Source organism: Nanorana parkeri, unplaced genomic scaffold (genome assembly GCF_000935625.1).
Source record: "Nanorana parkeri isolate BGI_ZX_2015 unplaced genomic scaffold, ASM93562v1 scaffold18, whole genome shotgun sequence".
Classification (NCBI taxonomy): domain Eukaryota; kingdom Metazoa; phylum Chordata; class Amphibia; order Anura; family Dicroglossidae; genus Nanorana; species Nanorana parkeri.
This window is the reverse complement of record NW_017306286.1, coordinates 3,893,636-3,907,412: the sequence shown is the minus strand read 5'-3', so window position 1 is coordinate 3,907,412 and position 13,777 is coordinate 3,893,636. Positions and strand designations below refer to the sequence as shown.

Genomic DNA, 13,777 nt, shown 5'->3' with positions numbered 1-13,777 from the left:
TGACAGGTTTACTTTTTATAAATGAAATACCTTCTGTTCCAGTTCCTTCCTGTATGTCTTCTCATATTCCAGCCTTTCTTCAAACTGTGTCAGCCTTTTCCTCAAAAAGTTTATCTCTGTCTGGGCACAGTCAAATCGGATTTGCCATTCATCTGCTACGTAAATAAATATGAATACAAAGTTCATCATTTCAGTACCTTATATTTTCCTTGCAAACAATAAAAAATGGAGTCAGTTCTTCTTTATAACGTATTAGTTAAATTAAACCAGATGGCCACCACCAATATATCTGTCCTTCCTCCAAGATATTGGTTCACAAAGTATGCTACTAACAGAAGCCTTTCTAATGTGATATTAGCTATTTAAATTTTACAGATATTTTGAAATTAGGAGCTGTTGAAATCACAAACTGGAACCAAAAAGCACTCTTATCTACATTAATTGAGAAATTAATATGTGGTCCATGACTTAATATCCCGAACACATTGTTTGTATTAACTCTCCGTGTTATATCTTTGTTGATTAATAACAGTGCTTACACAGAGCAGGATTTGCTAAGTTCCTACTGTATCAACGATGCAGGGCTTTTCCTGGTTCAGTCCTTCTTGTTTTCATATATTGATAGGAGGAAAAGTGTCCAGGACCACACATAAATATTTTAATACCTACATGTGCGCATAACTATAAAATGGCTTAAAACTTTACAAATATATTATGTGTAATTAACCTAAAGTGCAATCTAATATACCAATTATCCAATACACCACATCCTAAAATTCTAAATCAATTGCACCAACTTACTAGGGCGAGTACCTGTAATGGACTTTTAAGGTGTATGACATAAATATTCATAAAAATAATATATATAAAATATTATACAAAAAAATATCCAAATTTTACTATATAACATAAGACATAAAAAAATCATCAAATAAAATCAAACCAAACAAATATAAACCGGCAATAGGTGCCGCTGCCCACTTGGTTTTACAGAGTGCCAGAGTCCAAGGTACTGGGGTGATCCTCCAGTCATGCAAGTGAGTATTCAATATACAGAGGGGGCTTAATGTGGCACTATACAGGTAAGTGACACATTTTGCAGATTACAATCTGATAATTAGACTTTCTAATGCCTAATAGATCTATCTATAAACAGAAAAAGGAACCATGTTTAGTAGATCTATCTATAAACAATGCTTAGATGTTCTCTCTATAAACCATATATACAAATATATTGTTACAGAGAGGACTGTTGTTTTTTCACATATTGTATTGGAGTCAGATGGCCAGTTTGTTTGCAAATAATTCCTAGTGGAGCTATTCCTTTAGTTAAATTAATTTACATCTCAACAGGGCTGCCTGTTTTAAGTTAAAACTATTTGGGAGACTAAACTATTGTACATAGTGGATGGCACTGAGATCATAAGAGACTATACAATGCGTCTCCACTCCCCACATAGACTGTGCCCAAGTTTGGTGGCTGTCCTGTCCAGTCTCAGCTTGTTCATGTCTCTGCTTGTTCATGTATCTTCTTTGGGAATCACACAGTGCACGGTCTAAAAGTTACAACCCAACTGCCACACAGTTTAACTATATCTGCTTACGGTTTTTTTAAGAAGTATATGGTTTTTTTGTGTGGCATAGATGAATTAGAGAGCAGTATAGTAATCACAAAACGTAGATAATATCTGAAATGTAGCTCTCTGGACACTGAGGTTACAAAAACCTATCACTAGCTGGGAAGATTGAACCTCTGGGGTCTATTTGCTCACGGCCAAGATGGACCATCTCCAGTCAGACGTGGGACTGCTCCGGCGGGACCTGGACAGATTCCGGGATCGGATGACCGTTTATCTTCTTGGTGTCTCCCTCCTGGGTCCGGTCCCCTCTCCTCTTTTCCCCTCCTCCTTCCCCCTCCTTCTTCCCCCTCCTTCTGATTGCCTCCCCCAAGAGCCTTCATTTAGCAGTATGGCCAGATCACCTGAAGAGATAGGCCGTGCTGCAAACACAAGAGACCAATGATCCACACCGATTTAGTTAGGATGTGTCTGTCTAGTTATATGTAGGGTTTTTCTGCATTGTTTCTCTCCTTGGTGGCCGGGAGCGGGAGACTCCCGGGGTGCCAGGGAGAGTTCGCTGTTTGGAGATCAGTGTCCCTGGTTAGCAGGTAACCAGAGACGCCGATCTCACTGCAAGTGGCCGGAGTTAGTCTTAAGATCACGGCTGGCTCCGCCCAGCTGTCAGAAGCAGGTCGAGCGGCCGGCCGCTCGGCCAGCTTCGGCTTTCAGCACGGCTCAGCCAAGCCGATGCATATGCGTTCAGCTCGGCTGAGCCGCTCTGCCATGATCGGGAGCTGTACGGGCTATTGTGAATAGCCCGTACAGCAGGCTCTCGGTTCGAATTAACCGAACCCGAAGCTAGCCGAAGGATCGGCCGAAGCTACGGCTAGATCCTTCGGCAGCTTCGTGAATAGACCCCTCTGTTTCTGTAAAGCAGTAGGTGACCATTTGGAGGATGTCTTGTTGAAAAAGACAAATACCTGTCCTTGTACAGTAAGCAATACCACACAATGATTTGCTGTTACCTCCTCCAGGACTGCCTGTGCTTAGTTCCCGAAGTTGTATTTGTTGCTGAGCTTCCTCTAGCTGCTTTGATATAGACTCCAAGTTTTTCTGCATTTGTTCATATTTAACCTTGACAAACAAAAGAGGCTTCATATGAAAAGACAAGGTACATTTAAATGTACAAAAGAGAACAGTCAAGAAATTATACATTTGAAGTCAATAGATTGATTAATGCGTAGACTGTGAAACTCTTTTAATTCTGTAAAAGGCTGTTTTGAAGAGCAACCTGCCAAAAAATATGGGAAAAGAACTAGCCTAATTACATAGAGTGTGAACATTGTTATGTTTTTCTGAATAAAGTAAAATTTGAAAATGGAGATGTTTGGCATCCCAGATGAAATGAATTTTGGAATCAGTTGAACTAGTTAGCAAATGTAATTATATTTACTCCTCAGACATTCACCTTCAGAATTGATACCATGTTGTTGCAGAGGTAATTTACCTTCTACATACATGGCTCACTTAGGCCTGGTTCACACCTGGGCGTTTTACAGCGCTGATCGACGCGCTGTAAAACGCTCAGCATGTGAAAACCAATAATTGCCTATGGGCATGGTTCCCACCTGGGCGTATGAAAAACGCCCTACGCCAAAAGAAGTACAGGAGCTTCTTTGGGGCATATTTTCCGCGCGTATCCATTAGGATACAGCCGGATAGCCCTTGTAAACACGCGTTTGTTGCGCGTTTCTTTTACCGCAAATCACGGTAAAAATGCGCGGCACAAAACGCACGGCAAACACGCATATTCTGTACGCCCTGGTGTGAACAATACAATAATGGGTCTATTTATGAACAGTTTGCAGGGTCCTTAGCCTGAATATCTGTGATTGTTTATTGTGAGTGAATAATGTGAAAAACGAATGTTGCTAATATAACAATATTTTCTCACATAAGAAATGCCTGTTACCATTTGATGTACACTTTTCACAGAAATTGTCACAAAAAGGGACCAGAACTTTGACCTGTCATAAATTTAAATAACTATAGGGGTTCCTGGTATCCAAGAACTGTAACTGGAGTACAGAGGTACCACTAGCTCAGTTCTTCTGGTCTGTGCGCTTTTTATGTCCTGTGCCTGGTATATTTTTAAAGAAACAAGTTGTGTCAAGAAATTTCTACGGGACTGCCACTGGCAGGAACTAATTCTATTCATAAAATAGCAGAGATGGGAAGTACAACGTAGAAAGGGCATGGATATGAAGTGAGGTGCCAAACACACACCACACTTTTTAGAGACCTGGATGTCAGAAAGGACAGCACAGAAGTAAATATAACACAGTATACCAGCCTCCTGCTGCCTTTTTCCTTGCACTCTCTTTTCTACATCCTAACAGCTATACACATATTCACACTACACTCTAATTCTATCTAAATGTTTCCAAACAATACTTTACATTTTTTTCAACAACAATATATGTAGATCTGTGTTACATGTGATTTATTATTTGCTCAAACTCTGAACTGTTGTAATGAGTGGACATTAACAAGCAGAAGAACCCAAACTTCTAATTAGGAATAATTGGATTTTTTTTTAAATTTGCAGTACATAAATCTAGCTCTTTATGCATGATTGCAAGTATATGTGAGAATGTGCTTACCTGCATTTCTGTAATCTCTCGTGTTACTCGCAGCCTTTCACCTCTCTCCCCTTCTAAAACTTGACAAGCTACTTCACCTTTGAATCGTTCATCAGACAGTTCAGTCGTTAAATCGGTGATCTGTAAAACACCAAATTTTCAAAGTGATGTTTTATTTAATCCTTCAAAAATAGCGGTGTATGGAGTCTTATGTAATCTAATATGACAAAACCTGTAATTTTTTTATGGCATAAACAAATTGATTTACTCAATTTGAATATTTCAATAATTAACAAGCGCAAGAAGAACATGATGTTGTTACTGTGTTAGGGTCATAACAAAAGCACAAAAACATTGAGATCTTGTTCACTAATTAGCTTAGACTGATCAAGGGAACATTAGACATAAGGGCAAATGTTAGATTGTTTATATGTTTGTTTGTTTGTTTTTTTTTTGGGGGGGGGGGTTAGCAAATCCTCATTTTTATTTTAAGGTGTAGCAGGGAGTATGTGGTTCCTAATGGAAACAGAGTGATATTTATACTGTTAACCAAGGCTTTTTGGGTTTACCAGTTGGGTACTTGTATACCAGTGGGTTTGAATTATAGGTTTTGTTTGTACATTTCTATAGGTTTGTTGTTTTCATCTTTATAATTCTTGCATTCTGTCCTCCTTTTATTCTTTTTACCAGCACTTACAACAAAATTATTATAACAAACAATATTGGCTGTAACAATTATATATTGATTTGATATATACCCACTAAATATTGTAGATTTCTATTTTAGTAATACTTTGGGTTTTGCATTATTCTATGGGCTTGCTATGTTTTCTTTGCCTTTTTTTTTAACCATTGTGGAGATACATCTGCACACTTGTAAGCTGTGTGTGTGATGAGTCATGGGTGAAGTATATTGTTTCACTATGACACAGAAGTGGGAGGAGTCACGGATGGATGTATATTTATTTGTGAAGAAATGTTAAAATAAGTCAGGTTTCTATAAGTTATATAGCCCAAAACACGAAAATCTAGACATGCTTTAACATTTACAGATTTGGTAATGTTTGCTATATTAGGTTTTTTTTCTTCTGTCCACCGCTGGACACATACATTCAGCAAGAGAAGCCAAAGGGCTTTTTGTTGGTAAATTAGAACTATGGCCACCGATTAAAGAAATATGTTCTGCAGTACTTGAAGTGGACCTTTACCCCCTTTTACTAATAATTACATCCACATACAGCTCTGCATGCTGATTTGAAATCATTTTAAATTCATAAGCTAAACAAACATATTTTTATTTTACTTACAATTTCTTATTTCCACATCCTGGTTCACTTTGGCAAAAATGATAGAATTGTGCCCAAGCATTGCATCCTGGGAAGGTTACATCAGCAGAGTATTGCTGGGAAATCTCATCTATAATCGCACAAGATCTCAGGGAAAGGCATTTTCCTCCCATGAGATGATGTGCAGGTTCATATGTCCTAGTCACATGTGCCAGAGTTCCAGGAAGTAAAGGGAGATATATTAATCTGCCCTTACTAAAAATGGCCACAGTGAGAAGACTGGGAAGGAAAAGAAAAATAAGGTATGCAAAGAAAAAAAGCCTGCAATTATCTATAAGTATCTGTTTGTTGATTGTCATTACTAAACATTTCTAAAGGTGCCTTTGTTGTTTTTTGAAGATATGGGTAACGTTCTTCTTTAAATATAACTGCATCTGCACTTACAGTTTTTCCTATATCCCCCTGCACAGTCCTACACATACCAGTTGATCCTGCCAGTTAAGTCCACCTAATGCCGCTTCCTGCGGTGGTGTGACAACAATGCTGCACTGCTCCTGCATAGACAGCAGAGTTGCCACTCTCATGTAGGATGTGCCTGCTTACATCACAGTGGGATGAGACAAATTTGCATTGGCCATGCCTATCAGGGTTGTCACTGCTGATTTACAAGCCTGTAGTTTGTCAGGTAGCAACTGGTCACACCTAGCCCCTGCCCACTGCTTTCTGGATTGGCAGCACTGCTTCTGTTGCTGAAACCATCCCACTGTGAGCTGCAGTGTCTGAGAGGTGAAGCATGTGAGACACAAATGAAGGAGGATTTGGCTCAGTCAGGGTGAGTAAAGAAAGTTTTCTTTGTTACTCTTTCAGGATTGTGCATCACACAGTAACTAGATCTGGGACATGTTTAGTATATCAGTTGAAGTTTTAATGAAACCTCTCTACTTTTCTTGCTTAGTGGTTTACACAGTTGAAAAGTAACTCTGCAAATACAACAGACTACATGATGCTTCCAACAGTCCATTCTAGCATTAATTGTAAGCATACCACAAGGGGCAAAGTTTGCACAAAAGGGTGTCATCAATTAAGAGTGCCTAGGACACTGTTGTACCTAATACGTTCCTGTGTCCATTGGGCCATAATATTCATTATGTTATATTGTATATCAAATCAGTGTAGTTTGCTTTATTACGTTTTTAGTATCTATTTGTTCTATATCTGCATTGTTCCATATCATATGTTCAGGATTTTACCTGTCAAACATTTACACCAGATAGGGCTGCAACAAACAATTGAAGCTGAATTATGTAGCTAATGCATTGTTCTCTTCCACAGTAACCTAAATATAACTACAAGAAGTATAGCAGCTGTTCAACGTTTCCACTGCCAGTTTTACCAAACAACGTATAAACTGTAGGCATTAAAAACAACGTTATAAGCCTGCACCTTTCTGTCATTGAAATCACTAGGTGTCCTATGACAGCATCAAATGTAAGCGGATGATAGTATCTTTTTGTGCCTAAATCTCAGATACTTTTTATATATGCCTGTAACGCAAGGAACGCCAACAATTCACTGACAATCCACAAGTTATCACTGATGCCCTTCTTGATATTACATAAAGCTTGTTGTGCCTGTTATCTGTTTCAATTGCAGCAAAGGGAAATGTTTTGCTTGCAATAACATTTTAAATGGTATTTGGCACTGTCTTTGTTTATTACATAAAAGACTGTTTAACAATTCCTCCATTAATAACCCAATTATACTGCAATGTGCCAAGGCATACAAAAATAAATAAAAAATCATAGCTTATAAGAGCTAAAAACAAAGCTTGGCGCTAATGGACAGTGGGGATTTGTGCAAATAGGAATAATACAGTTCTTTAGTTAAATGTGGTAATTAATAATCCCTTGCTGACACCTAGGGCTACCGGCACTGCAAATTATGCAAATGCTGTGATTATGAGCACACTGTAAAATTATTTTCTAAAGTGCTAGTTAAATGTGGCACATCTCATCACACAAGTAATGTGCCCGGTAATTTCTATTTACATCGAATGCAGATCTTGTTATAAACACATACTGTACATCATTGTATTATGAAAGCTTGTACTTTAAGGTTAATTTATAGAATATGTTTATACAGAAGCAACGCTGAATGCATTTTACATTTATCACTCTTTTATGCCACTTTCCCATTTGTTTTATTACTGTCTACACTCCCTCAGAGCCTCTTATCCATTTTAAGTAAGACAGGCATATATTTCGTCAGCAATATCTTAAAGACCCAATTGAACCTTCAGTTTAAATTAACTTTTACATACCAGGTGCATCAAAATAAAAGTAGTACAAAGTCTTACAGTTAGTTTTCTATAGAAAGCAGACACCGCTTGAGTAGAGAAGCGTGTCTCTTGTCAGAATGCTGCAGGGTGGGAGTCTTGCTGTCTGTGGGGAAACAGTGTTCTCTCTGCAGATATCCTATATGCCACCTACTGATCCAGAGCATTCCAATCAGAAGCTTTGCTAATTGCAGAGCTATAGGTATGGCTCAGCAGGGGGTATGTCAGACCTCAGCAATAAGACCACTTCTTCTACGCAAAAATCAAGGGTTTCACTCTGCAGCTGCTGGCATGGGGACAGGTTTGGACTCAGGCTGTGGCACCTTTAGAAATGAAACAAACTATAACACATTGAATGCCTTACATTTTGATGTACCTGGAATGTATTTAGCTGATTAACATGGAAGGTTCATTTGGGCTTTAAAGCAAACCTGCTGCTATAATTGAACAAAAAAAAGAAAATCAGTAGAGGCCTGCTTGGTGGGATTGAGGAAACTCTTCTATCTCTTAAAGAGCTAAGAGTGAATCTATTATCCAGCTCTTCTAGGTGTGTCAGAGCATGTCCACCCAACACAGTAATGATGTAGCCAGGAGGGAGAACCAGAGCTCCTAACAGGAGCCATGCTACTCACCGTAATTGTAGTGTTGGAGAGCAGCAAAGCACGGAAGCCAAGATATTATTTACCACCCAATGGAAAGATACATTTTGAACTTCTTTTACAGACTGCTACTCATTTAGTTTTTTTTATTGTAGTATCAGGGTCACTTTAAATTTTGTTTCAAGCAGGTACAAAGAAACACAAATAAATGCAGAATGTTATTAATTTAAAATCAGTGTATGAGCAAAAAAAATTATAATCTGCAGTACATGCACATTTTCCTATATTTTGGGAAAGAACTGTTGTCAGCCCTTCCTTGCTCTCCTCTCCTGGACATCAGAACACCCCCTTATTGCCATAATATAAATGGAGTATTCTGTAGTCCGACAGCGGAGAACACAGGCAGGGCTGACAACACTGCATGGAATTTCAGTGCAGCAGAAGTAGTGATATCAGCAAACTACATGAAGTTAGGAGCCTGCTGGATTTCTGGCAAGATCAACAGATACATTTCTGTAGTTGCAGAGATAAAGCATAGAAAAATGTGCATGTGTTGCAAACATGCACTTTAAATGAAGTGTCAGTACCTTTGACATGGTATTAACCTCCTATACAGTAAAGCTAAGACATGGAGAGGAAAAGGCAGCACTAGGGACCAATTAGATGCTTACAGGGAACATGCTGAGAGAGTAAGGAGGCAAATCAGTCTCCTGCTTCTCTTTCACTGTCCAGTCTTGGCATAGGGGCAGGGAGGTGACCTAGATGTGTTGTTTAAATGCAGTAGAGAAAAGGTAGGTTACCTAACTGCCCCCACTGTCTGGCAGGGGCTGAGTAAATCTTAGGACTGCATGACCAGAAGCACAAAGAGCTAAAACAGTACCCATAAATGTCATTGAATGGTGCATTTAGCTGTATGTAAGTATGAAGTTTAGCCTAAAAGTGCAACCAAATGGGCAATTGAGAAGTGAGCACCTGCAATAATGCAGAAGTATGCACATGTGCAGCTAGCAGTATTACAAAAAAATTGCTAGTAAAAAGGGCAAGGAGGTTTTTGCAGAAGAGGTAAACAAAGGTTCTTCTAGCAATAAAAACTGGGCAGACTAGAACATTTTTAGGGTACAGTTTTACTTTAATGTCAGAGGAGTTTGACAGAACTTGTAGCTAAAATGATGAGGACTCAGCTACACAAGCCTATTTCAGTCACATATCTTTGTCACGGAAGTACATCTGCATTACACTCATATATATTGGAGAACACTGTGGGAATGAGCGCGCATATTTAAAAAATGGTTAAGTCTGATTGACTGCTATGATTCTCCAGATAAGCTTCTTCCTTATAAATTTGGAAAAACATAGAACTGGCAGCCTTAGTGGTCACTTCCAGAACTAGCAAATTTTGGATTGTTGGCTCTTGAATATTCTTGGATTTTCAGTAAAGGCATTGGCCCCAAGACAGAACCCTGGGGTATGGCACCTACAAGCAAGAACCACTTGGAAAACAAGCAATTTATCAAAACCCTCTGGACACGTTCCTGTAGTCAGTTCTCTATCCATGTACACACCATTTTATCAATGCCCACAGATTGCAGCTTGATTATAAAGTGTTTAAGCAGTACTGTATCAAATGATTTTGCAAAATTTAGGTACACTACATCTACTGGCTTTTGTTCATCTAGGTTGCTACTCCCCTCCTCATAGAATGCTAATAGGTTAATTTGATAAGAACAGTCTTACATGAGTTGCAGTCCAATGATTTTAAAACATTGCTAAGGATGTTCACACATTTTCCTGACCATATTCCTAAAATCATAGCCTATAAAGCAAACATACCAGAAGACACAATCAAACCACAGGATGGAATATTTACACAAGCCATTCTTTCACTTTTTCTCATTAACTACATAGTAGAATATAGAACTCCCACCAGAGTCTACAACCATACCTGTTCTACGCACATACTGTTCTTATAGAGGTAACAATGTTTCCTATTTCCACAGACTGACTTGACATGCCTTATACTAAGCCCAGCTCTGCCCTTATGTTCATGCTGTGTTCTGTTTTAATGGTTTGGAAGAAAAAAAAATACCTTGGCTAAGCTGACCTATGGTCATATTCAGAGAAGAAATAGTATTAGATGCAAACACTCTTTGTATTACTGTTAAGTGGAATCAACAGTAATGTCTTTTTATGCTATGTGCCTTTTTATAAGGGCTCTAAACTCTTTAACAATTTAAAATATACAATGCAAAATATTTAGAATTACGTTGGTTAAAGCAAAATATCTGAATTATTCCTTTAAAAGGTTGTGTTTTAAAGCAAACCACTTATGCTAACAAGCTATTTAAGAAATATTACCAGTGATATTTTTTACTCTCTGGAAAGCGTCAGTAGATTTTCACATTCACTGGGGAACAGGCAATTTTTATTCACATCTTTGAAATGTAGCTCTGCGTGTCTGTGAAGGAATATATTATCATAAAATTAAATTTTGGCCAGATTCCATATATTTTGAAGGCCATTTTTCTCTCTGTATTATTTGTTACAATTCTGATTCAGACATGGTGAATCATAACCCTTACAAATCTATTCCACCTTAAGGCTAAACATAACTGTTTTGCTGTATTTGAATATATGTTTATATGTATGTATTTGTAGATATAGATAAATGTATGTGCATGCCATAATCCTTTGATAATACACGTGAAACTTCTTTCAGAGGATAGTTTACATTTTTTTCAAACAATGCATTCTTGAGCATGACTAAATACTTCTGAAGCCCCATCTGTGGTGTTAGGACCTAAAGAACTGCCTGTCTTTGTCGCCATGCAGTCCGCCGCTCAGCCACTCTCTCGACCCTGGCTTGAGCATCAGTTGGCAGGCAGCAAGCCTTTTGCTGCTGGCAACATCATCTCTTCTCTAACTGCCTAATGACAGCTGTATTTTTATTGATGGGCAATAGCTTGCACTGTTTCCTCTGCCCTAATTGACCGGTGGCACTGTGGTGCTCGATTTGTATATCACAAGCCTAGGGATTTTGGCACGTGAAAGCATTTTGCTTCCTGGATCCTGAATCTACTGTTTGCCACCTGCCCTGACCCTTGTTTGGATATTGGACTATGTTACTGTCTGCTACCAGTCATGACCTTTTCTTGAATACTGGATTTTGCTGCTGTCTGAAGCCAGCGCAGACCCTTCCTTGATTAAGGGATTACACTATAGTCTGCCACCAACCCTGATGACTGCTGATTCTGCATCCAAACTGTCACCAGACAAAGGCACTCCAACATACAGCATATAGCACCTGTCTTGAACCATACCTTATCTTGAAACCGTGTGACACGTTATGTGTACTCCCCAGGGCTGCTGGGGAGTGTTCCAGTCCTGTGAATATAGCATAGTGCCTTAAGTCCTAGGGGCATTCATGTGCTGGTAGGCCTACTTGCCGTAAGCCTTCATTCACATCTAGACGTCAGCATTTCAGCATGTTTTACACAGTTTTTTTGCACATTTTTAAGCTTTTTTTTGTGATCGATGCATGTAAACGTGATCTATAGATCCACACACACTAATCTCCCTAAAAGAAGCTTATGTACTTTCTCTATCGTTTGGCATTTTACAGCTTGCGACAAAACACTCAGGTGTGAAGAAGGGCCATTGAAATGAATGAGATTTCTTGTATTGAGCATTTTGTCACGCTTAGCTTTAAGAGTCAAAATGTCTCGATGTGAATGGGAACTAAGGGAAAGGCAGGGACTAAAGGCAAAACTAAGAAAAAAAGCTCACAATGTTCACAGAATGCAATGTGAACTGGTAAAATTCCATGTGGAGACAAGTTTCTTAGCGTATTAGAGACAGTCTAAAGAGCTCAGATTCAGATTTATTTTCCTAAAGTCACATTGCTTAAGGTTGAATTTTGATGATTGCACTTTACAAACAGTGACTGCATATTCCCTAACCTATTATATAAACCCAATTGTGTTTAAAAGATTAATCAGTAAGCAATTCATCTTTCATCAATTTAAATTTAATTGGCTGCTGTGGTAACTGCAATTCAATGTTACTCTTAGCACTACTTTCCAGAATAAGATTGACAGTTCTGTTTTTTCAGGGTGTTTGATGCTTTTTTTACTACCCTGTAATAGTGAGAGATACCGTTATATTTAATGAACTTTCTCAGCCAATCACTCCTTGAGCTGCCAGAGCTAGAAAATGGCAATGTTGAGTACAGTTGCTGTTGCCCAGGTTATTGTTTCTTTTATGGAATCTCTCTTGGTGTGGATAAAAGTGACTAACTAAGGAAATAGTCGCCTCATCAGCACGCCCTGGCTCAGGTGTAGCAAGTTGAATATTGAAGAGGCATTTCTCTGCAGATATAGACTGTCAATAAGGTGAAGTGAAGCCGGATGGAAAGGTCTGAGGTCTTGAAAATCCTCAAATCGTTCCCTGCAAATAGCACATTTAAAGCTTTAAAAACGAAATCTACGTTTACCTGCCAATTCTTACTGATAAGAACCACGCCAGAGGGACCATTAGTTGCAAGGTAAAGGAAAAGGATTTGTGGTTACACAGACATTTGGGCAGTGGCTTTATGGGGTTATAATTTTATACTGTTGCAAGCCATATTTATTATCTCAAATCTAGCCTCCTAAATAGGCTACTTAGTAAAACTGTGCAACAATTATGATAAGCAGTACCCCATAGCATTTAATCTGATTCACCTATTTACCAAGGAACATATTACTAGGTCCTAGTAAAATGTTCCTTGGGCTTTCAAAGTGCTACGGCAGTACACTGAAGTTGAGACCACTACTTCACTGCAATGGGCACATAATCATTCTTTTTACCCCTCACCAGCCCATGGATGCACCAGTTACAATGATCAAAAGAAGAGCAGAATGTCCCTTACTCAGTGTCCTGTAATTTGTGAGTGTGTGGTATTCAGTGGGGAACCCAGTTTTATTTAGTTACAGAGGGCACAACATATTGTGAGGCAAGATTCTTTGCTCCTGTGATGTCATATATAAAAAGAACTACAACCCATTGCACCATCTGCAACTCAATAATAATACAATCCACATAAGATATTGTGCATTCACAGACCAGAGGTTCATAACTTAGGAAAATATAAAATATTTTTAAGCCAAGCATAGAAAATAGAAAATAAGTGTCTTAGATATTAATGGAACAGAAGCAAGAGAGAACTGCTGCCCTTCCCAAAGAAAAAGCTGCATAAGGTGCCCAACAGCTAGGAAACAATGATACTTGTTGCTTACATAACAACTGAAGTCCTGAAAAGGGTTTACGTAAGCACATCTGTGAAAACACATACTGTATCTCAAAGCTCTCTGTGTATATA

At 38.6% G+C, this 13,777-nt stretch overlaps 1 protein-coding gene across 1 annotated transcript in view; it reads right to left on the bottom strand.

Moving 5' to 3' along the window:
- MYO18B (myosin XVIIIB) overlaps positions 1-13,777 on the bottom strand; it is a 427,031-nt gene that overhangs the window by 182,179 nt on the left and 231,075 nt on the right. Inside the window, exons 26-28 of the mRNA XM_018560492.1 lie at positions 4,223-4,342; positions 2,585-2,693; positions 31-155 (exon numbers count right to left, since the gene is read on the bottom strand). Coding sequence (XP_018415994.1) covers positions 31-155; positions 2,585-2,693; positions 4,223-4,342 — 354 coding nt within the window. The remainder of the gene's footprint in view (positions 1-30; positions 156-2,584; positions 2,694-4,222; positions 4,343-13,777) is intronic.